The sequence below is a fragment of the Cheilinus undulatus genome, linkage group 16, assembly GCF_018320785.1.
Source record: "Cheilinus undulatus linkage group 16, ASM1832078v1, whole genome shotgun sequence".
Classification (NCBI taxonomy): Eukaryota; Metazoa; Chordata; class Actinopteri; order Labriformes; family Labridae; genus Cheilinus; species Cheilinus undulatus.
Genome location: NC_054880.1, coordinates 12,786,246 through 12,810,945, shown reverse-complemented (window position 1 = coordinate 12,810,945; position 24,700 = coordinate 12,786,246). Strand labels below are relative to the sequence as shown.

Here is a 24,700-nt window from a genome sequence, read left to right as displayed (position 1 = left end):
GCAAGCTCCTCCACACAGTCACGTCATATTCCCAAAGCTAAATGACGACAGATTTAAAGTTTTAATGCCAGAGAGCCACACCTCTCCAGGACAAAACACGAGATCTCTGCTGCATCACAACGTTTAAAGCATAACAACTCTCAATATGAGGACACTTAAAGAGAAAAAAATACAGAAATGATGCAGTCTTTTAAAATGTGGTTGTATGAGTCCATTGTTACTGCCTCGCTCTGACTCAAATTTGGGAAACTCATGACTGAATGGATGCTAAATAAAGTATTAAAGTTCAGTTTTTAAGGCCTTGCACTTCAAGGAATGTGAATGGAAGACCTGCAGTGCCAAGAATAGTGAATAGCCCTACTGTTACATTCAAAGACTTCACAGGCACTCACAGATAAAGCAGTGACAATTGTACATCAGGATGCCAAGAAAAACAGCAGCTACACAAAGATCCGCATCCAACAAGGAAGTGGTGACTGGAAGCTGAACACAGACATGACGACAGGACGATTTCAGAGGATTTACTATGGCTCAGATGAGGATAGTTCTTTCCAAGAAGCTCAGTGTTCATAGGGGAACTTGAATTTGTTCACAATCACAAATGTGATTACAATGAATGCTTGACCCCTATTTTACACACACACACCCACCCACACACACACACACACACACACATATATATATATAATGGGCTTTTTAACCCTTTATTCAAGTGGAAGGACAGAGGAAAGAGTCAGAAACAAGTACGAGAGAGTGGGGGAGAGATATGAGTGAAATAAGTCACAGGTTCATACATGAGGCGCGGCCTAGCAGCAGCTATCTGCGTGCCATATATATATGGCCGAAATAGTTTATTTTGTATTGAAATAACTTTTTACATTTCTCCTGGCTTAATCAGGCCACTGGTGTATGTAATGATAAATGAACAGATTTGAGACTCCAGGTCTTAATGAATACTCTGTTTACAGAATACTCTGTTTACAGAGTACTCTGTCTACAGTTTGAACCACTTACACTGATATGTTTATTGACAAGGAAATCATTTTTCCAGACGTTAGGCTAAATGGAAAATCATCCTTAATATTAGCTATGGTCCATTTTTTTCACAAACAGGTAACTTATTTTTATATATATGTTAGCAAGGTAAATCTGCCTATTTATAGAAGTGCCAATTGTGGGCATTCAAGAGTAATACTGTCCGATGCATATAAGTTTAAGGTATGTAGGGTGCTATGGATTCCCCCACTACTTGACGCGCCACAACCTGGTACTGGAGGGGGGCGGCCAGAGTCAAGCCAGAAACATGATGACACACACGTGTGTCACTTGATTGCCAAGGTCAAGCTCAATGGCATCTCTTTTGTTTGAGTCTTTTCACTCTCGATAAAACACCTGGAAACCAAACGCAGTTTTCAGGTCCTTGGGACATCAGCTGCATGACAAGGGCTCATGGCAACCTGCCCAGACTGTACCCTAGGCTAGTGTTTCCCAACCATTTTTCCTTGGGGCCCCCCTATATGTACCTAAAAAAAGTGGAGCCCCCCCCCCCCAGGACCCAAGAAGGAAGAAAAATGACACACTGCCATCAAAATTCAACATAAATTTTAATTTTTTCACTGATAAAACCCCCAAAAAAGGCCTTTGAATGCTTTCCTTATCAAAAGAGCTTTGTACTTAATAACTGCTTTATCATGGTTTTAATCTATACTTTCAAATCTATTTTTGGCAGCCTCAGAGCAGATAACTTAAACTTGCAGTAGCAACTCTGAAGAAAACTGACTTTGCAACAGTGAGCTCTGTTTATGTCTTCCTGATAAGAGATTTGTTGATGCATCGGTTCAGCATCAATATTATTGATATCAGCACCATTGTATGGCATCATGGCACATGGGCAAATGATGATGCATGATGCAGTATCAATTTAATGCTGGGATCTAGCACACCTAGCTGCTGGTTTATAGAAAAGTTTTCTAACAGGCATAAGAGGTGACTTGTCGGACAAACATATATGTTCTGGCAGTCATGGGTTTTGGGTGTCTTACACCAAAAGAGTAATCAAAAAAAGACAAAAAAAAAAAAAAAAACAACACTTGTTGCAATCGACCGTCATTCTATACACTGGCATTGGCCTCATTTTCCCAGTTCATCTTTAATTCCAACGTTTGGAGTGAAAATAGCCAGGGCAGTGAGAATAGTATCAACAATCTCTGCTAAAAAAGCAGCCCAAAGTCAAATATCCTCTCAGCCTGAGCACATGTGTGTGTTATCACTTTCTGTAACAGCTGGCAGTTTGTTTACGCAGCTCTCAGCAGAAAGAGGAGAATTTCAACAGCCTGAAACTGCAAATTGCAAAATTAACATCAATAAATCCTTCAGTGAGGAATGTGAAAAAACAATATTTCAACAAGCTGAGTCAATTGAATAATCAAGCACAGAAACATTAAGCCTCCCAATTCAGTGTTTCACAACTCGTTAGTGAATTATGACCTGATAAAAGTGAGGTTTGGAATCGTTCTTGTTTGAATTCAGAAAACTTTCTCTGAATTTTATAAATACATAATGAGCTCCAAAGAGGAGGAGCATTTCAATGCAGAGCCACCTGAAGAGAGTCCAACAAAAGAAAATCAATAACTGTCACAGAAAACTTAAAACAGTTTACCACACCAGATAAAAACACACAGCTCACTCATTTAACTGTGATTTTTTTTCCCCACAGGACAGTTTTTCTCCAGTATTGTTATTTAACGTGTGAAATGTACTGACATCCATTTTCTAAAGTATGTGTTAAAAAAAAAAAAAAAGAAAAACTTCTCCCTGTGCTCCAATCTCTGGCCTGTGTTGATGATGTTTCTCAGAGAGAAAGTCTCACTTTTGTTTCTCTGTTTTCTTGTTCGGCTTGATTGACTGACTTAAGTGCCAGCCAGTCGGCCCACACATCACCAAACTAAAGACTCTCTGTCACAATTTATGTTCCCTGAAAAAAATACAACAACAAATCCTCGGACGTAAACTCCCTCCACCCTCACTGTTAATCCACTGTTTTTGTGTGTATTCACTGATTTGTGTGTCTGGATGCTCACTTACAGGCTGGCAGTCTGACCACTGTTTACAGGATAAAATATAGTGAGAGTGAGGACGATGTGTTCCAAAGTTAATATATTACTGTAATCACATTAGCATTACTGTTTCAAAGTCAGTTACTTTGTTTGTTTCTGTGGAGGCAGATCATTAGTGAACACTGTTCAGCATCTTTACCCCTTCTGTGCTCAGATCCATGGGAACATTTCCTTTGGCCTGCAAATGTTTTGTTTAGCTCTTTCTAAACAATAAAAGTTACAGATGCATGGTATTGGATTTTTGCTGATACCGGGGCTGATATTTCCAAATTCATTTTAGCTGATACCAATATACACTATATTGCCAAAAGTATTTACTCACCCATCCAAATAATTGAAATCAGGTGTTCCACTCACTTCCATGGCCACAGGTGTATAAAATCAAGCACCTAGACATGCAGACTGTTTCTACAAACATTTGTGAAAGAATGGGTCGCTCTCAGGAGCTCAGTGAATTCCAGTGTGGTACTGTGATAGGATGCCACCTGTGCACAAGTCCAGTCGTGAAATTTCCTCGCTCCTAAATATTACACATTCACCACTGTCAGTGGTATTATAACAAAGTGGAAGCAAATGGGAACGACAGCAACTCAGCCACAAAGTGGCGGGCCATGTAAAATGATGGAGTGGGGTCAGCAGATGCTGCACTGTGCGCAGAAGTCGCCAACTTTCTGCAGAGTCAATCGCTACAGACCTCCAAACTTCATGTGGTCTGCAGATTAGCTAGAACAGTGCGTAGAGAGCTTCATAGAATGGGTTTCCATGGCCGAGCAGCTGCATCCAAGCCATACATCACCAAGTGCAATGTAAAGTGTCGGATGCAGTGACGAATTGCGCTTCTCCATCTGGCAATCTGATGGATGAGTCTGGGTTTTGCAGTTGCCAGGAGAATGGTACTTGTCTGACTGCATTTTGCCAAGTGTAAAGTTTGGTGGAGGGGGATGGTGTTGGGTTGTTTTTCAGGAACTGGGCTTGGTCCCTTGGTTCCAGTGAAAGGAACTCTGAATGCTTCAGCATACAGTGGGATTTTGGACAATTCCATGCTCACAACTTTGTGGGAACAGTTTGGGATGGCCCCTTCCTGTTCCAACATGACTGTGCACCAGTGCACAAAGCAAGGTCCATAAAGACATGGATGAGAGAGTTTGGTGTGGATGAACTTGACTGGCCTTCACAGAGTCCTGACCTCAACTCGATAGAACACCTTTGGGATGAATTACAGCGGGGACTGAGAGCCAGGCCTTCTCGTCCAACATCAGTGTGTGACCTCACAAATGCACTTCTGGAAGAATGGTCAAAAATTCCCATAAACACACTCCTAAATCTTGTGGAAAGCCTTCTTCCACTTTCAATGTGACAGACTATTTGTTTTAGAAAAACACATAAAACAAGACAACTAGGGTTACACGATATTAGATTTTTGCTTTTATCTGATATGATGATATTAACAAATTAATTTTAGCTGACAGCGATATCAATGTGACATTTAAATGTACTTTAGACCTAAAACTTCATTTTCTGTTGGTCCAGTCTAAAACTTCACTTATTTGACTAATATTTACGGCTGGTATAGGCAGATTGTTTTTGCCAAAATATTGGCTGTAAATATCTGCAGATATTTTCACATCTGTACCAATAACTCACTTTTTAAGCTATTTTTGCCAATATAAATATCCTGCTGATAATATCATGCACCCATACGGACAACTTTTTAGAGCTTATACTTCACATTAAAATTAACTATCATTAAACAACAGGTTTGCAAGGTGGTTTACAGAGAAAGAATTTGAACAACCAAAACACTCTTCGCATGTGCAAAAAGTAAGCTAGTCGTAGTTTGGACTACAATCGTCAACTCTTACAGTTCAAGCACTTAGTTTAAGGTCTGAGGACATTAAAGTTAAAAAATCTAAGGAAGTCCAGCTGATTCTATTTTGAAATGCTTGAACTTGCTCGTACAATCTGCTGAAATGTCAGACTGATAGACTGTGCTGATAATATTGTGCATCTCTAATTAAATTAATACTTAAAATGATAAATGCACTGCAACAAAAACATTTATTCCCAGGGTTCAGACGCCTTTTCTGAGGTCAAATAGAAGAACATTCAAGATGCATTTTTTTTAAGCTTTTCCTGCCGAGGTAAATTCTGTATTTTTCAAATTAGGGCTGTCATGATAAATTACATCAATTGTGGTTAACTAAGATCCACAATTAGTGCATTGATTTTTTTTTTTTTTTTTTTGGTGATTAACGGCATACTTTACTGTCCCTATCAACAAACTTTGGTTAATCCATGTAAGCTTTTCCCTGCAGCCTCAGTGATGTAAAATAAGTCCACCACTACTCCTTTATGTTAGTTTTACTTTAAAAAACCCACAGACAGTTCAGTGGACAAGTCAAAAGTCATGCACACCTCGTGTTATTATACATTTGCCTTTTTACAGTCCCCTTATTTCCCTTAAAATCAACAAGTTCCTTTTTCTGTGGTTCAGTTCATAGTAAAATCTTAAGTCTACCAATAAAATCAAGTCTGTATCAAGGCAGAAAGTCAGCTACCTTCAGTTTAAGATGGTAGAAAGATCCAAAATGACAAAAACAGTCCTAAATGTAAAGTAGTGGAATTCTAAAGGTGTGATGAAAAGAATGCCGTTAATCACAATTAACTACAGAAATTCAGATATTAACCACAATTAAAAACATTAATCTGTTGACAGCCTTAATTCAAATGCATATTTTCATTAAAAATGTCCCCTACCTTATCATTTAAAACAGGTATTCAACTATAAATGACAGAAATTATGTTTCATAATATGTTATACACAATACAACAAATTAAAGGTAAATGCAAAAAAGCTGACATAAAACGCTTCCCAAAAATAATTTTCAAGAAATTCTTTATAAACATGTGACTATGATAAACCATTTAAATGATGACTGACTTAATTCCAGCGTGATATTCGCTCAAAGAGAAACTGTGTATTTCTCAACATAATTTATCAGTTACTTATTATTATTTTTATGTGAAATATCTTCTAACTTATTTTATTACATGTCTAATTGGTAGTTCAGTAAAACACTACTTCCATCATCAGAGGCATAAAATTGTCATTTCAAGCACTTTTCAGCCCTTAAAAACACATCTACAGCTGTGCATTTTCAAAGATTTTAACCCCCTGTATAATCCTTGTATTAAAAAAAATAAATCAGTAAACAACAATGTCCTGCAGGGATCTATTGCAAAAACATGCCAAACAAAAGTTTTCATGTGATTTGCATTTAAATACAAGCACAACATATTTACTGTGTGGTAGCAAATTATTCATCTTCCTGAGTGGTAAAGTGTAATTTACAAATTTGTTTGGTCAGTTCTAGACAAGATCGTTTGTTTTCTAACCCATGGATATTTAAAAGTATGTTAGAATTATGTTCAGTTAATGTAAGATGTACTCCATCTACTCACTTAGTTCTGTGTATTTAACATGGGGTCAGTTTACTAAGAAGCAGGTAGTACTGGCAGGAACACTGATCACTGAGTAAAGAGCTACAGATACACATTCAAGTTCCAGTGCACTTCTTTGTCTTTGGATACTGTCCTCTAGTGTCCAGCATGTAAACTGCACAAACCCTTGTGCTAGTGCATGAACATTAGTCTGATATATGCTGATATATACTGAAATGTACACATTTTAAAAAACAACAGCAGTCTACATTATTGGGAAACAGTTTAGGGAAAGCAACAGAGCAACAATTCAAGACTGACTAAAAGATCAATACTTTGCATGTATCAAGTGCGCTAGAGAACCAAAGGGCCCCAAAAATATTCTTCCGCACTGAAGACACTCCCAGTCACAGTGGGAAAAAAAGCAGTAATGGATTCACTATTCAATATTCAGATTAAAAAAAACTGCACATGGTCGCAAGTTGAAAGCAGCTCTGAATTATTAATCTGAATCTTTTACGAGCAGACACTACAACTTTTCTCTACTCATGCCCTTGAAACTAGAGCAGAGTAGTAATAAAACTACAGTACAGATTTCAGTCTTACATGAGTCACTTTGAACACCGATGTCCCTCTGAGACAGGGGGCTGAGAGTGACACCGTAAAAGGACCCTAAAAATAAAGGATCCTAAAAATCTTAATCTTTGTTCTGTATTAAAGCCTGATTTTGTTCTTTGACCTTTAACCTCCTTCAGTTACGACCCTGAATGAAATGTGGAAAAATTCACTAACATCAAACATCAGTCTTTTTGTAAAAAGGGATTAGAGACTTTAAGTTCATAACCTTAAAAAAGATCAAACCATAGTTGCCCAGTATATTCAAGAACATGCCATGGTCAAAAAACAGCCATCAGACATCACAGTTTAATCAAGACTAAATCTCACTCAATACAGTACTGATGTTTCTAGTATATAACATATGTGATGAAAACCTGCACATCTGTACCTCAGTTATGATCAAACAGATACCAGATGTAAAGACACAGAAAAAAAGAAAAGAACTGAAGGTTTATGTAATATGACTGAGTCCTGTGGCCTGTGAAAGCTATAAAAAAGCAGGACTTTAAACTTCAAAATGCGGAAGATTGTTCAGTATTATGTAATATATACTGATGAGGCTTCATGTGACTATAAAAAAGTATAATGATGTGTAAAAAAAAAAAGGTCTAGACAGTCTGTAGATGGGTTGCTGTAAAGAGAAAATACTGCATAGTAACTTGCATAATTATGGCAAAACACAACAAAATAGCCATCTCATTCAGATTATTCAGCATTTATAAATGTTACACTCTGTTTCTGGAACCCAGTGGAGTATTTTTTTCTTCTTCCTATCTAGTTCAGTAGTTTCTTTGGTATGTTATTATATAGTACATGATTTTGTTTGTTATTCATATTCAGTATTTTTTAAAGAAGGGAACCTATATCACCTATAAGATCAAATAAAATCAACAAAAAACATGTTTATGCCAGATCTTTATATGGGACATTTGTCATGTTATCAATCACTACATATTGCATTGTTGTACAGTGTTCTCTGCTAATTTTTCAATGTTCTTTAATTTCTTATTTACTTTTAATCACTTTTTAATATTGTTGAGGAGGTACAACAAAAACTGTTTATAACAGAGGAAAGACATACTGAGTGTTCATGAGTAGATAAAAAGACTAGGATGAAAAATGTTGTAACTGCCATTATCCAATATGCTGATATTTACAGTTCATTTCAGCTAATACTGATATTATTTGTGGCAGACCGCCACAAATAAATTAGGCCTGCCACAAATAGATTCTGGTGCTACCTGTTCGCCCTTGCTCTGTGAATGTAGCGTGTCGTTAAAATGACTATATCGCGAATATCCGAGTACAAATTATGTGGAAGTTTTGAGCCGCCAGGGTGCATTTCTCGCTGGAGTTTCGCTTCTCCCATTATCCCTGAATGCATCTCTCACAGCAGAGAGCAGTCTTTTTCTCCTCTGCCCATTCAGAAAACTCCTGCACATGCGGCCGGGTTTTTCTATCAGTGGCGAGAGAAGCAAGGGAGAAGAAGGTAAACAGAGCAGCGTGGCAAGTTAGTGGCTAGTTAGATGCCTTTTAAGATGGACAACGAGAAACAGCGCTGTCTCTGCAACATTGAGCAGTCGTTCAACTTTGAAAAGGAAGAAGTCTAACTCACGTGATATTCGTTAAAATACACCGCAAGATGACTCCGAGATAACGGCGGCAGTAACACAACACACCTCTAAAGACATGAGCTTGGTGTTGTTGAAAAGCCAGGATTTAAAAATCTCATAAAGACGTTTAACCCAGAATAAAAGATTTGCCTGGGTGCGAACTTTTGCAGAAAACTCCGTGCCAGAGTCGTACACGTTAGAGAGAAGACGGCCCAGCAGCGGACAAATTTGATCCACTTTTCCACAATAACAGAGACTTATCTCAGCCTAACAGCTCAAAACACCGACAACAAGTAGTTAAAATGTTCCCGCCACCAGACAAGCCTTTTACCCCCATGATCACACAGGAGAGTTTACTGAATCAGGTCAAACGCTCTCATGTCATGAACTTGTCAGAGACTGGTCCAGCGATCATCAGCACAGAAAACGGACTAATATAATCACAGCTGTGAGCCTGAATGGAGGACTAGACTGCAGGGTTTTAGCCCCTGGCTGCATGCAGGATTGGTGAGTTTTGTGTAGGTTTGCATCACTCTTAATGAGGGAAATAATCATTTTATAATCAGCAATAGTAAACATAACACAGAAAACATTTCAGGACTTTCCATACACTATAAAAGGCTGAGTATTTCACGATTTATGTAGTTTTAATTTATTAGTGAAAGACTGAGTAAAGTCCTTTTCAAAACAAAACTGCTAAACTTGACTTTATATTGATTTTTACTTTCTGCATACAATTTTATTAAAAATCCAATAGAATGTCTATTTTAATCACCAAACTAGTGTCATTCGGGGCTGAATTAAATACAGCTGCTAAGAAGCCATTTCAAAATATCGGGATATATATCGTGTATCAGGATATAGCAAAAATATATCGGAACATCAATTTTAGGCCTTTTTTGTTTTTTAGGAAGCCCCGTAAAATAAAATGCCTTGAGAAAGGGTGCAAACTCTGCAGGAACAAAATTTAACAAAATTGTTACTCCTTTTGATTTAAGTTACCTACTTTATTTATCCAACCTATTTTTTTTTTCTTTAAAATAAGCTTTTATATTTTCTATTTAAATGTATTTATGTTAAGTTTATTTGGTATTTGTTAACATTTGACATTTAATGAAAGTTTTATATTCAAATCCAAATCCATGGGGTTTTTGTGCGCACCCCCCTTCACACACACACACGCACCCACACACACACCACTGTGACTTAAATCATACAAGTTCATCATTAAACCCTATAACTATGTTGGAATAGCAAATTTGCAAATCTCTTCTACTTTGTTCCAGAGGGTTTAGTATATAATGTTTATCTAGATGTAAAGCACATCATGGGCACAGTTATTATCTCACCCCCGCACTCATTAAGACATTAAAGCCCCATCAGCCCCTGGTGGTCATTATCAGTCATGGACAAAACGACACGACTTGCTGAAGCTGAACCAGAACCATTCATCCACCTCCCCTCTACATTTCTGCTGACCTGTGCAGTCTACCACAGTGCATTCATCCTCTCACCAGCATGCTATTGTGTTTGTTTTATCCCTATTACTCAGTGCAGGTGTCAACAGAGCAACTGCCGTGAGTCATGGTTATCTAACTGATAAAATATAATGCTGGAAACCTTGACATCTTTTTTAATGTCATCTTGCACCCTCTGCCTCTCAAACTGTCTGCAGCTTGATAACAAGTAGTTCTGTCTCAATTTGAGGTGAGATAACGCTGCAGCTCCAGCCTTGTATATGCCTCACAAGGCTGATGAATCAGACCAAGGCCATTATGGCAGAAATCCAAAGAGAGTTTGTTGACATTAATCTTGAACATTTCATCCAATCCTGCTTGAGACAGAAACTAATGTGAAGGACAAACTTCACTCTCCAGACATACCTTTTCAGATATCCAACAGTCTACCATAAGCTCACCTTTCAGTCAACTCTGCAGAAGTACTGGGAGTCAGTATTCCCACCGCTGCTGCTGTGTGTGCAGAGACAACAACACAGAGTCACACAACACTGCTGCAGAACCCCACCCCATCAAATCAATATCACAGACAACCAGAGAGGAGGGAGAGAGGTTGATGATGCCGCTTGTGGTCCAAAGAGACCGTATGAACTCAACACCCACCACAGGAAGTGCTGAATCAGGGAGTAGCATCATCTAAGCCTGGATTCAGTGGTCAGACATTTAACAGAGATATAGGAGCTGTTAAACCTGGACAAGACCTCTCGAAGATACAGAGACATCTGAAGCAGTTTGAAACCCCTCATGGGGAATCAAGAGGTAATAAGAGATGCTAATACTCTTGTAACACAACATATCTCTTATGACTGCTTCAAGAGATCCTTACATCTTCTTCAATTAAATGAGACTGAATGTTTTGAAAGAACTATAGCAAATGAGCTTCACATTCAAAATGCTGCACAGACACACATGTGGAATTTCAGGGTTAGTTTAAGGTTTCCAGTGAGAGCGGCTGATTGTAGCAGTAGTGTAAACCACAGAGTAGTACCTTAACAGAGTAGATGTAATTATGACATGAAGAGTAATAACCCAGCTCTCAAATTAAGCCAGTTTTTACTTAATGCTTCTCTGAAGCTTGAGGAGAAACAAAGTGTTAAAAGAAATGTGTGCAAGTGATGTAAGCACCAAAGCTGAAATTATAGCATGATAATTATATTAATGAGCTGAGAGTCACAAAATACCAGCCATGTTTATAGCTCTGAGCTACATGTGCCCACTGGTGCACCCATAAACATCAACTGCTTCAGACTTCAACACTCACAATATTACTACTGCCTTAGTCAACAGGAGGAGAACATTTCAATAAAAATTTCAGTGCCAAACAATCATTGAAGACCTTCTTACTGTTTTTCTTAAACCTAGCTGTGATCAAAAATTTCTAGTGCTGACACCTTCCAGGCACCTGATCTGTTTGTTGGTCGGTGAGCTGTAATCTGACCAAAATCTCATTGGTCGGATGGAGGGGCTCTATGCGTTCACTGCTCTTGCCTCTGCCACAGCCTCTATTCCTACAGACTGTTCAGTTCACCTACAAGGGTTTAATTTAGTCCCTTATAATCTCAGCAAATGCACACATTACCTCTGATGTCAGTTACAAACAGATAGAGAGCAGTAGAGAGAGATGGTGCTGTCTCCTGGTCCCTTAAAGTTTTTCTTTATGCCCCAACTGCTGACAGTTCACCTCTGTAAATATGCTTAGCATGCTGTGTGGACAGTATAAACAGTACCTCCATAGTCTACACCCCACGGGCTGGAATAAGTGGGTCCTGTTAATTGCTATTGTCATGAAATACAACAAAAACAATTATTTGAATTATTATTTATTATTTATCTTAAACGCTAAATAGTTGTGCTGTGGTCACTGAAATCAAATGGATAAAGTGAGGAGCATGCAGGTTGTCTCTGAGTCAGTGGTTATTTCAGTACAACATAATGAGGATAAAGTAAATCATGTTGCAAAAAGCTTCTTCTGTGTGTTCTTACGTTTATCAAGACTGCCAGGAGGGTGCAATGAGGACACTGTCACTGATATGGATGATCAAGGGACAGCTTGCAGTGCCCCACACCACCAATCACTTGGCCAGTATTCTTTTTTTTTAACCACAGGCTTAAATATTTCACATAAAACACATTAAAACATAAAGGCAGAAACAGCCAAGGTATCATCTTCCCACAGGACTATAGGTTAATAAAATCACATCCAGAAGCCACTCAGCTTATTACTTGTTGGATAAAAAACAAATTTGCACAATGAGGCCAATAACAAAGCTCCAGTATGTAAAATAAAGCGGTCAGTCAATGGCTGATAGCACTAAGAGACAGCTCTTGAAACTTGGAGTATACATTTTTCTCATCAGCTGCTAAATAATAAAGTTAAGACTAAGAATTAAAACAAACCAGTAGCTGCAGTTGCAGACAGGGCAACATGTCAAACTCAATTACCAGAATTGTTCATCTTGGAAAAGTATTATTAAACTGATATGAGAAGCTATTGGGAGTCTTGTTGGATTTAAATGTCCATGGGGCCCTAAAACTGAGCCTATATACAGTGCTGAACAAATTTATTAGACCACCTGTCATATTTGTCTCAAAGACCATCCAGCATCATGAAGTGCTTTAATGCAGACTCTTTCATTTTCAGTGAGCTCTCCACGTTTTACCATTTTGAACAGGAATGAGGGATTTCAAACTGAATTCACCCAAATTTGAGCCGCCTCACTAGGCTTCTCTGAGAAGTCAGAAATTAATCAAGCAGAACATTCAACCACTAAAACTCATTTTTCTGTTCAGGAATGCAAGTAAATAACTATAATTTGACATATTAATCAAGAAATAATAATGTGCTTTACTATTTTTTCAGTTTTTTGTAAATCAGTAAATTTGAAAATTCATGGATAACAATAATAATTCTATTTTAGCATTAAAAATATCATTTGGGTTAAAGAGCTTCTACATATTGGTGTATTAACCATTGCAGAAACAAAAAGAAATGATTTTGGTAATTACCAATGCTGTTAATTTAGGGCAGCTGTGGCATAAACCTTACTTTGGTTAGGGTTAGGGTGGTCTAATAAATTTGTTAAGCACTGTATATGAGTTCACTGTTTACAGGTGTTGCACCAAGTCTAAGGTGCCTGAGTCTGTCTAAAAAAGCTGTAGAAATTTAAAAAAGATTTCAGTTAGTGTTTGGTCTGTGACTTTATGTTTTTATTATTCATTGGAGAGCACTACATTTTCTTTTATTGCTATTTAATTCTATACACTGTACCTGCACTATAAATACTGTATTCGTAACAAATAGACCATTTACTTCAAGTCATGGTGTTGTTTGTAGTGAGTGTTCCTGTCTTTTAAATCCTAGCATGTGAAGGTATATGTAGTACTGGAGTTTTAAGCTTTAATGTTTTCTGTAAAATCTGTGTGCGGCCTCTGCATCCTGTTGAACTCTACAGCAGCACCATAAAACAAAGTAGCTGGCAGAACTTTAAATGGCATCCTAGAGTGTTTTTTTTTTTTTTTTGTGTGAACATCATACCTGCAATGCGGATGACGGCCCTCTCCGCCGGGTCCAGCACATCTCCAGAAGCAGACTTAGAACGCTTGATGCGATGGTGTTTGGGCAGGTTCCAGGGCAGGGTGTCACCAGGAGATGGAGAGTAACTGACCGAACTCAGATCGCTGGAGCTCTCCTCCGATGCAGCCCGGACCAAAGGCCTCCTCTTGGACCTCTCCTTCACCTCCTCCATAGTCTGAATGGACAGAATGTGTTAAACATGGTGAAATTAATTAAGCAAAATAAGAAAGGACAAAGAAAAACTGAAAAGCAGGGACTTCCCGTGTTTATTTCAAGCCTGATGACACCCTCAGCACCAGGGCTTTTTTTTATGAAGCACTGTCCAAATATTCTTAAACAAAACAATATAACCCAAATATGAGACTAATGTTTTTGACACTGTTTTTAATATTGGCCCTTACAAGTGAAAAGCTCTTGTATGGAACCTTCAGTTTGACACAATTGTTTGGCAGTGCCTCACATCATTTTACTGATTGTGTTCCATGTATGTTACATTTTTTTCTCCAAAGCTCATCCTGACTTTGTTCTAAAATGCCACAGGATTTCACCTTTAAGATGTTTGCTGTTGAAATGTCAAAAAAGTTGCTGAAAGGTTAACCTTACTCCCTCTCCGCAACAGCGTTTACAGGCAGTGGGTGAATGGAAATATCTGACTTTTAAGTTGATGGTCTTGTTTGCTTTAACAGCTTATGATGAGGCATATTAACTCCAGTCTGATTAACATTCAACTATGAACTCCTTAAAAAAGCTTTAAAGATACAAATAGACAAAGAGTATATTTTCAGACTTTCTAATAATCAAATTTATAGTCACATTTACGTGCATATAAACCTAGACTTAACTAAAGGTCGTCTAAACAAAGACATTTATTTATTGTTAGCTTGCAGCACTTGCTATGCTACGCTTACAGAACCGTTAACCGTCGAATACAGCCGTTTGGCAATTTTAACCGTTTCAATATTCAGTTATGTCTAAAAAACAAAATTGACTTATAACGAACTTTAAAAAAAATCTTTCTAAATATTCTCATATTTTCTACGTTCAAGTTTACCATAGTTGTCCGTTTTAGGTCATAACAACTTTTTATTTCTGTTAGCTTACTCACCCGTAGCACTTCCTTTCGTGGTAAATTTAACAACTTTGAGCGTGAATTTCTTCAACAGCATATTTCTTTGCTGCCAGACAGATAACTGCCATCACTCAGTAAAAAAAATGTCTGTGCTCGATGCGTTTACAACTAAATTCTTAAAATTAAAGTTAGTCCACATAAAACCCTTCGCAAAGTTTAGGTTTACCCGAACATTTTTCACCTGCACTAGACCGTTTAGCGGTTGCGCAAAAATCGCTACCGTTAATTTTAAACACTTCCCATAATGCAACTCTCTCTTAAAGCAATACACTCATCTCAGATGTCATAATCGGAACAAAACGGAGATGTCGGCCATAGGAAAGGACACATTTGTGGAGTTTAGGTGGGACCAACAGAACTGCATCAGCTGAAGTCTTTTTCTCTGATCATCCTTTTTCTTAAAAAGTGTGTTCAAAGGATGGAAGTTTAAAGTCTGAACAAAATTTATGTATTGTATCAAAATTAGCTTCAGCTAAAATTAGTTTGTAAAATTTGCACAATTGTTTATATATTTGACCGTCTTCAACATATGTGGTTAAAGGCTTAATGACCGATTGAAACCTAAAGGATTAGCTCAGAAAACTAGAATATCATGGAAAAGTTCATTTTTTCAGTGATTTGATTGTAAAGTCAAACTTCCGTATTTCCTTGATTCATTGCATACAAAATCTAATAAGAGCTAAAAGAAAAAAAAAAAAAAACCCACTATCTGAAATTATATATATAATTATTACAGTATTAAAAATCAACAATAAGGCGCGCCAGTGGTCGAGTGGTTAAGGCGCACGCCATATACGCAGGCAACCCGGGTTCAAATCCGGCCCGTGGCACTATTTCCTGCATGTCTCTCCCCGCTCTCCTCCCTGTTTCCAACTCTATCCACTGTCCTATCTAATAAAGGCCAAAAATAAACCTTTAAAAAAAAAAATCAACAATAAAAAAGATTTTTAATACAGAATTGTCATTTGGAAAATTATGTTCCTTTATGCTCTCAGTAGTTAGATATCACCCCTTTAGCATGACTTACAGTAACAACCCAACATAGCAAGGCAATCAGCCTATGGCATTGCTGGGGTATTATGAAGCCCTGGTTGCTCTGATAGCAGTTTCAACTTGTCTGTATTGTTCAGTCCTTGACAGCACCTCAGAGATTCTCTGTTGGGTAACACAGTAACACCATGCAAACCAGTTTCTGGTAGTTTTGGCTCCTCTGTGGGCAGGTGCCAAGTCCTGCTGGAAAATGATATCAGTATCTTCATAAAGCCTCTCAGCAGATGGAAGCATGGATCGCTCTAAAATATCATGGTAGACAGCTCACAGTGTTGACTCTGATCTTTTTAAGAAATATTTCCCTTTATATGATATATGGAAGTTAGACTTTTTGAATAAAATCACAGCAAAGATGAACTTTTTCATGATATTCTAATCTTTTCAGATGCACCTGTATGTGCACATAGGCAAAGGTTAAATGCTGTAGCTTGATACTCTCTGTGGAAACCAAAGGAGGAGTATTCAACCAAAGTCTCCAAGTGCCTCTGATGCACTGTATAACGTCACCACACTCACAGCTCCCTTTTTCAGCTGAGTCACCATTCAGCTCACAGGATGCTCCCTACAGGGGCGCTGGCTGCACCGCCACAGCTTCTCTCTGATTGGACAAGAGCAGACAGGACAAAAGTCTAGGGAGTAAAAATGTCTACAGTGCAGCAGAGACAGTTCACATTCAGGTTAAGATTTACTGCAGCTAAATGCTATTTCTGGCCACCCACTGTTTGTTGTTAGGACTGCAGTACTACAAAACTATCTGTCTTTTATTTTCATGCAACCTTTATTTAACTTGGGAGGCTTGAGCCAGGGCGCATTTTCTACATGGTGTTAAAGGGCTGCTCAGTTGCAAGGGAAGTGTGACTTTGAATACCTGAACAAAACATTTAAAGCACAGTAAATCAGCCTGAGTGGAACTTTTCTTTTGGAAAATCTTGCCTGTTTGAAGTTATATGATACTGCCAAATCATGCAAAGTAATAGCAGTCATTGCATTTTAAAGTAGAGGGAAAACATGCTATACATTTATGTTGAAGGTTATTGTGTGTTATTAAAAGACATGGACATTCGACCTCTGCTCGACTATACATTTTTAGCTTCAGACTCTCATAAACAAAAATGAACACCGTCTAAAACTTGAGGTAAATGCAGTGTGGGTTCCTTGAAAGGTTAGAGCTGACTACTGTATGTTAAAAATTCATAACTTCTAAAATAGCTCCTACACAGAGCAGAGATGGAGGGATCGCTTTGAGGCGGTTGCTGTAATTTACATGCATATGAATCCTCTTCTTTTCCCTCAATATACAAAATGCATTGAGGCAGTAAAGTTGGAGCTCTTTTGATATCGTTGGCTCTTGATCTGCTCTCTGAATTAATCATAACTGCACTGAAGAGAGCTGCAATATGATGCAATTACAGTGAGAGCGCTGCCCATAGAAACATCATTTATAGCAATAAAACTTCACGTTTGGGCTCCTGTTTCTGACCCATTACTATTCAGAGTGGCTGTGCTTTGCTGTATGGCTCTCATCCAAGCAGGCTGAAAGCATCAGGGTGATCTGTAGTTACCAGGCAACCCTGAGGAGCATTAGAGAGCATGCTCTTGAAACTCTCAACTCTGGAACTGGGAGAAAGTTAAGTGGTGTGTGCTGGTATGAGCAGATAGAGTCTGAATCACACTGACAGCTGACTGAGGATCCCCTCTCCCTCTCTCTTTCCATCCTTCAAACTGTAAACAGCTGTTTGACTTCATTAGGAGTGGATCTGTTGATCATCACTTGACAGAGACTGCTGTCAAGATCTTTCCCTGAAAACTTGAGCTCAAAACTGCACCCATTTAAGCTTGGAGCTGCAGTGCATCGCCACACCTGAATGCAGGCTGTGTGACCCGCAGCGAGGAGAGAGCTGGAGGTGCACCTGCTGCAAAAACACCCCCGTGTTTTCTCACATTTGAGCAAGATCGGGTTGTTTCTGATCTGCAGGATTATAAACGAAGCTAAATCATGTGATTGATAGCGTCAGTGATGCGGCAAAATAAGAAACATTATGCAGGCGACTCCTGTTTTACTCACGCTAAAAATATCCAGGATTGCTGCTGTTTTGGTCCCAGGTGAACAATCGTAAATATCCTTGTACTGCAGTGCTTCAATCGGCGTTTTCGTCCCAGTTAGATCCGCTCAAACTTAGACAACCATCATCCTCATCCGCAGCGGAGGTCGCGCCTGCGTCCTGTGCTCTCCTGTCCGGGCTTTCAGACCTGGACTGATCCGGGCTGGAGGGCGAGCCGAGAGGAGGAATCTGCGTCCTCAGCCTGCTGCCTGCATGCCTACCAGCCTGCCTCCCTCCCTGCTACATAACACAGGCGAAGTTTGTCGCTGAACGGCAGGCACGCATCAAGGATGAAGATGAGAGCAGGGATCTGATTGCAGGCTCGGTGCGCATGTGAAAACTGAGCTCAGGTCAGATTGAGAGAGACAGGGAGATACCTCACAAGTTACACCATCTATACTGAGCTCTATATCCGGGAAATGTATGTCAGTATGATGTTTATAGGATTTCAGGGCAGTCTTAGGGTTGAGTGACTGACACGTTGGAACAAATGTAACTGTAAATAATGCTGTGGAGGCTCCATCACACGCCCTGTCCGCCTCCTCTTTCCTTGAACTTCACACCTTAAGGACGCTGATGAGGGGCATTTCTGCTGAGCTCAGCAGATATGTGGCATGTGGAAACAGATGGGCTTCAGTGATATTTACATTAATCTGCGAGTACATCTATTCCATAGAGGATATGCCACTTAACCTCCGTGTATGCTCTGGAAATGTCTAGTGTTCCTCTTAACCTCTAAGTAAACATTAGCCTCTAATAGGGTGACCACATTTTGATTACCGAAAACCAGGAAAATGGCCCGGCAATGAGATACTCAAATGATACTTGAAGTTTACTCAAAGGTATTTCAATACATTTAAAGCATGCCTCTTCTGTATGGACAGAAAATTTTTATATGACCAAATACTATCTATAACCAAAGACACAAATTCAGATCGGCTTCTCGGGTTACTCAACATGTTTTATTATGACAAGTTTCAAAAATAACAAATGAAATAATGATGATAGAAATAATGTCTCTTCTGTATTTGAAAATAGATAAATAAATAATAAATAAGTAAAAAATACCTCTGCTATATTAGCAATCCAAATTTAACAAAAAAAATAGCTCAAAAACTAACTAACAAAAAATATCTCCATCTATAGTTTAGCGAGTTCTGTTCGCTCGTTGTGAGTGTAGAGAGCCGCCCACACGGCAGCCTCTCAGGGATTACGTCACATGCAGCACCGCAGGTGCAGAGTGCCCTAGTGCCGGTCGATTTAGTGGCTCAATGAAAAACAATGAAACCAGGACATTTTCATCACTTTATAAAAACGGCCAGGACGTGAAAACAGGACACTATAGCCGCCATCTTTGTTGTTGTTATAAACGGTCGGACCATGTGACGTAACGTTCTATTCTATTCTCTATGACTTAGTTGTCCTTTGATGTCAAAACACTATAAAAGGCCCCCACTCCACTTCTGAATTAGTTAAGGACGCTGAAGGAGACACTTAACGTGTTTTTGTGTTCGAGTTTGACAAACTGCAGAGCCATTTTTCGAAGCCATTTTAACTGCAAAAATGTTCGGACTTTCATGGATTAAGTTGACCGTCCGTCGCTGCATTGGCTGCCCAGAAGAAGCCAGCAGAAAATTCAAGGCGGATAATTTATTTGATCCACCCAAGACTGACCCCGTATCACCTGCGAGGATCGACTTGTCAGCTGCAAGGGAGGCTGGTCTCAAGTTGCTGCAGCAAAATGATTTTGCAAATGGAGACAAACAGGGAGAGAAGAATCGTCTGTCGACCTGCGTATTTCCAGGTCTACCCTCCCTCCCAAAGCCAGTCCATTATTACATGCGCCACACAAAAACTTATTTTTGTGTAAAAAAGGCAAAAATGATGGCTTATTTTTTGTCTTTGGATTATGCAGCGTTCTTCGGCATGGCTGGACTGAGTCTTGCAGCTATATGGATAGTACCATACGAGTTTGTGTCTCTTTTTGGATGTCTTGTCAGAGTTTTTAGGCAGCCCAAGAAGACCGTAATGTCAGTTGGACAAAGATCAGCTGGCCAGGTCATGGCCAAAGCAGAAAGTGCTGCTGGTCAACCGAAGGCCAAAGCAGAAACTGCTGCTGGTCAACGGAGGGCCAAAGCAGAAACTGCTGCTGGTCAACAGAGGGCCAAAGCAGAAACTGCTGCTGGTCAACAGAGGGCCAAAGCGCCTTGGGCGGCTGTAAAAAAGGCAAGAATGATGACTTATTTTTTGTCTTTGGATTATACAGCGTTCTTCGGCATGGCTGGACTGAGTCTTGCAGCTATCTGGACAGTACCATACGAGTTTGTGTCTCTTTTTGGATGTCTTGTCAGAGTTTTTAGGCAGCCCAAGAAGACCGTAATGTCAGTTGGACAAAGATCAGCTGGCCAGGTCATGGCCAAAGCAGAAACTGCTGCTGGTCAACGGAGGGCCAAAGCAGAAACTGCTGCTGGTCAACAGAGGGCCAAAGCAGAAACTGCTGCTGGTCAACGGAGGGCCAAAGCAGAAACTGCTGCTGCAGCCACAGAACGATTTAGTGCCGAGAAGACCACCCAGAAGAATGGCGGCCAAAAAAAACGCCATAAAAAGCGCAAGAAATGAGGCCAACAACAGAGTAGAAAGAGTCACTTGTCAAATATTTTCAAGTGACTTTTTCCAGGCCTTTAATGCCTTTTGGGTTTCCCCCAGGTGCTCTGGTTTGCCCCACTTAATAAAATGAAAAAAAAAATATTAAATTTGCTTATGCAAAGTTATAATTTCCTGCAATCTTATAGTTTGTCTCAGTGCACTTCATATATTTAATCATATCAAACTGTCACTTAAGTTTTGTCTGAATTAGGGCTGGACAATTAATCCCAAATAAGATTAGATCACAGTATGGCCTTCTGCAATTTACAAATTGCAGAGGTTGCAATATTTCTTTAACTTGAAATGTGTTTAAAAAAAAAATTCAATATATTCATTTTTTGCAAACGAGGAATGCCACATTTGTAGCCAAGAGGCAACCTCCGGTCCTGAAAAATGAAGCCAATGCGGAAGTGCAAAAAATTGCTATACCGCGACTGTCCACTTGAGGCTGGCTGCAGGAACACTGGAAGTCCCGTCTGCACACATGTTAAACAGCCGGTTTTGACACTAGACATAAACTGGTTTACAGCCTGGTTCAAAACACCAAACGTGTCTCATTAGCCACGATCATTTTGATTGTATTTAGGATGAAAGCTGATTGGTGCGTCTCATTTGATTGACAGATAGCTCTGCAGGCAGAGGGTACATTTCTGTCAACCAGAATGCTAGCTAGCAGGCTGACAGGAGGTCGCGCTTAGTGGGTGGGCCGTTAGGTTGATCCAAAGTTCAGTTGAGACTGCAATTTCAGTATGGAAGCCTCCACAGATTGGCTTCAAGAGTCGTTTGAGTCCGTCTACTGTAAGCAGACGACTGACGTCACACGGGGTTTGTCCAATTCTTTTCTACAGTCTATGCCCTAAACTGACATGTTATTAGAAAAGCAGCATATTTCAATCAAGAGAAGGGATTTATGGCAAAATAAGTTTATTTTCTTCAAGCGCATAGCTAATGTTAACATAAAAAGTAACATGAATCTAGCAGTGAGTGAAAATAGTCAAATTTCAATTGTAGTCACCTAACATTTGTTTATAACTTGCTGTTAAAAAACGCAAAAGTAGATAACGGGTAGTTAAACCCATAGACTGTAAAGAGAATTGGACTAGGCCTGTGTGACGTCAGCCATCTGCTTATAATAGGCGGACTCAAGCAGCTTCTGAAGCCAATCTGTGGCGGGCTCCATATTGAAATCGCGGTCTCAACAGGACTTTGGATAAACCTAACAGCCTGCCCACTAACTTGACTTCCTGTCAGCTAGCTAGCTAGCATTCTGGTCGACAGAATGGAAGCTACTGCCTGTCAAGCTATCTGTCAGTCAAATGAGATGCACCAATCAGTGCGCAGTGAGGTTTATCCTAAACACTTACTTATTACTGTCCATATATTACATACTGGGTTTGATAGTAGTGCGTAGTAGGCAGTTTTAAATAAAGCTTGCTATTAGCTATGGTCCAGTGTCTATGAAATACAGCTCATCACATTAACTTTCTACTGTTTGTGTCATCTGCTCTACTACTGTTTGAGTCTGATAGCTAAACTCTGTGTGCACTTTGCTCTTTGATTTCCTAAAAATGCAAATGAACACTTATTAAAGAAGAATTGTGTTCCATTTAGTCTTGACTAGATTTACAAGTTGTTTATTCAGTGTCGTGCTTTTAAAGCTCCATTTTCCCTCCAACTGGGGCCAAGTTGTACTGAAGCGAATTAAAAACTGTCATGCTGAGCCATTACATAATCATAACAGCATGAATGATAGAGTGCTTGTTTGTGTGGCCCTTCTACACGATTCTCCCGCTTGGAGAATGAATCAATGGGCATGGGAAGCCTATTCAACTGATGCGTGCCATCGCTGTGAATGCCAAAGCTTGTGCCAGCTTTGTACCCATTGTATCCAGGGTTAAACCTGATCACCCACGTACTTCATGAAGTCAGAGACGTACAGGGTGCCCCAAGTCAGCTGAGACATGATTTCCTGGTAGTACACTTCAGTCATTTGGGTATTTAGATCAGAACTATTTCAACTGCCAAGTTAAGAGAGTTGTCATTGATTTATGCAAGAACATCGCTGCTAAAGATAAGAGAATTTCAACTTGGGATCCACTCAGCGACCAGCTTCGAGCTCTTTAAAGCATCATTCTTTTATGATGAAATTCAAAGTACATTTTGATTACAACAAATTTGAAGATATCCAGATTTAAATCAACAAATAGCACAATGGGCCATAAATAGGAGAGTTATGACCTTTTTCATAAAGATAAAGGAGGCGAGCCACCTTCTGTAGTGAAGTTCCTTGTTGGTGATAACAAGACCAGGATAGAGGTCATTTACAGCTACTTATATTCACCAGGACAGCCGCATTATTGTTTTATGGTTCTGTTCCCTGCTCATATCTTGATCCACCTGGAAATATGCATGTTTGCAGAGACAGTATGTACACAGTGACCCTTGTGTACTTGTTTCAGATAAAAGTTTAAAAGTAAAGCTGGCGTCTGTCTGAGTAGAGGCAAATGTTTTGTCTTATCATCAAAATTTAGGGTATCATGATTTTTGTTGTCAGTGTGTATGTTTATAATTTATGCTGTTGCTCTATTTATTTGTGTAAAAGAATGTCAGCAACTTCTTATTGTCAAAATATTTGATGGCAAAATTAACAATGTGGGAGAAGCTTAATATTTTCGCTATTGTATATTGATATTTAAATTGTATCCATATACAGTCGTGTGTAAAAGTTTTAAGCATGTAGGGTGTTAAGGATTCATCACAAGGCTCAATGTGCCAAAACCCAGGGAGAGCCCAAGCCAAGGTCAAGCTCAATGGAATCTCATTTGTCTGGACCTTTTTCACCCCTGGCAGTGCGCCTGGAGACCGCTCATGGTTTTTGGGCCCTTGGGGCATCCACAGCACAACCAGGGGCTCATGGCAACCCTGCTACCTGCCTGGACAGTACCATAGGCTGTGCTTACTTGCCACATCCACTCCTTACACTGTGCCCTAAAGTTGCACACATTGTTTTACAGCAGTTTATTTCTCCATGCCCTTGTAATATGCAAGGACATTCAGAGCACTACCTGGGTTGTGTCAATCTTCTATCGCTGTCTGACGGTGCCCTCAGGCAGTTATCTCACCATATCTCTGCCTTATGCAGCCTCAATTTTGTCCCAAACATGCCTTAAACTCATACACAGTACTGAATATGACAGTTTACAGTCTCTCTTTCTAAAAAATTGACACACTCTGCCTCTGTGTTGGTGTCTTCAAACTTTTACTCTGACTTAATGATGAACTGATTAGACTTTTTGTGGTCGTAGGCCAAAGGTCAAGGTCATTAGGCCTCATGTTCATTATCTAATGACTCTTTCAGGGTTTTTCGCTAAAATTGTTAAGCAAAAATGTCACCTCTGACTCAATGATAAACTAACTACATTTTGGAGGTGAAACTTAAAGGATATTGGGCCTCATTGCTTGCTTGTGAACGTAATATCTCAAGAAATCTTGCAGGAATTTTCCTCAAACTTTGCATTTACAGTTGAGACCAGAAGTTTACATACACTATATAGAAAGGCACATAAACTTTTTTTTCTCACCATCTAACAATAAATCAGATTAAACTTTTCCTGTTTTTGGTCAAAAAGGATTACTAAAATTATTTCTATTTGCTAAATGCCAGAATAATGAGAAAAGGATTTTTTTTAGACAATTTTTATTACTTTCTTCAAAGTCAGAAGTTTCAATACACTAAGATTACTATGCCTTTAAACAATATGGGAAAGCCCAGATGATGATGTCATGTCTTTGGAAGCCTCTGATAGGTTTATTGACAACATTTGAGTTAATTAGAGGCACACCTGTGGATGTATTTTAAGGCACACCTGAAACACACTGCTTCTTTGTGTAACA

At 39.2% G+C, this 24,700-nt stretch overlaps 1 protein-coding gene across 4 annotated transcripts in view; it reads right to left on the bottom strand.

Moving 5' to 3' along the window:
* The window catches only part of pleca (plectin a), a 137,275-nt gene extending 122,112 nt beyond the window's left edge, over positions 1-15,163 (bottom strand). For all 4 annotated transcript variants that reach the window (XM_041809360.1, XM_041809362.1, XM_041809361.1 and 1 more), the window contains exons 1-2: positions 14,985-15,163; positions 13,841-14,054 (exon numbers count right to left, since the gene is read on the bottom strand). In XM_041809360.1, the coding sequence (XP_041665294.1) occupies positions 13,841-14,051 (211 nt within the window). In that variant the 5' untranslated portion in view covers positions 14,052-14,054; positions 14,985-15,163. The remainder of the gene's footprint in view (positions 1-13,840; positions 14,055-14,984) is intronic.
* Between the last annotated feature and the right edge of the window lie 9,537 nt (positions 15,164-24,700).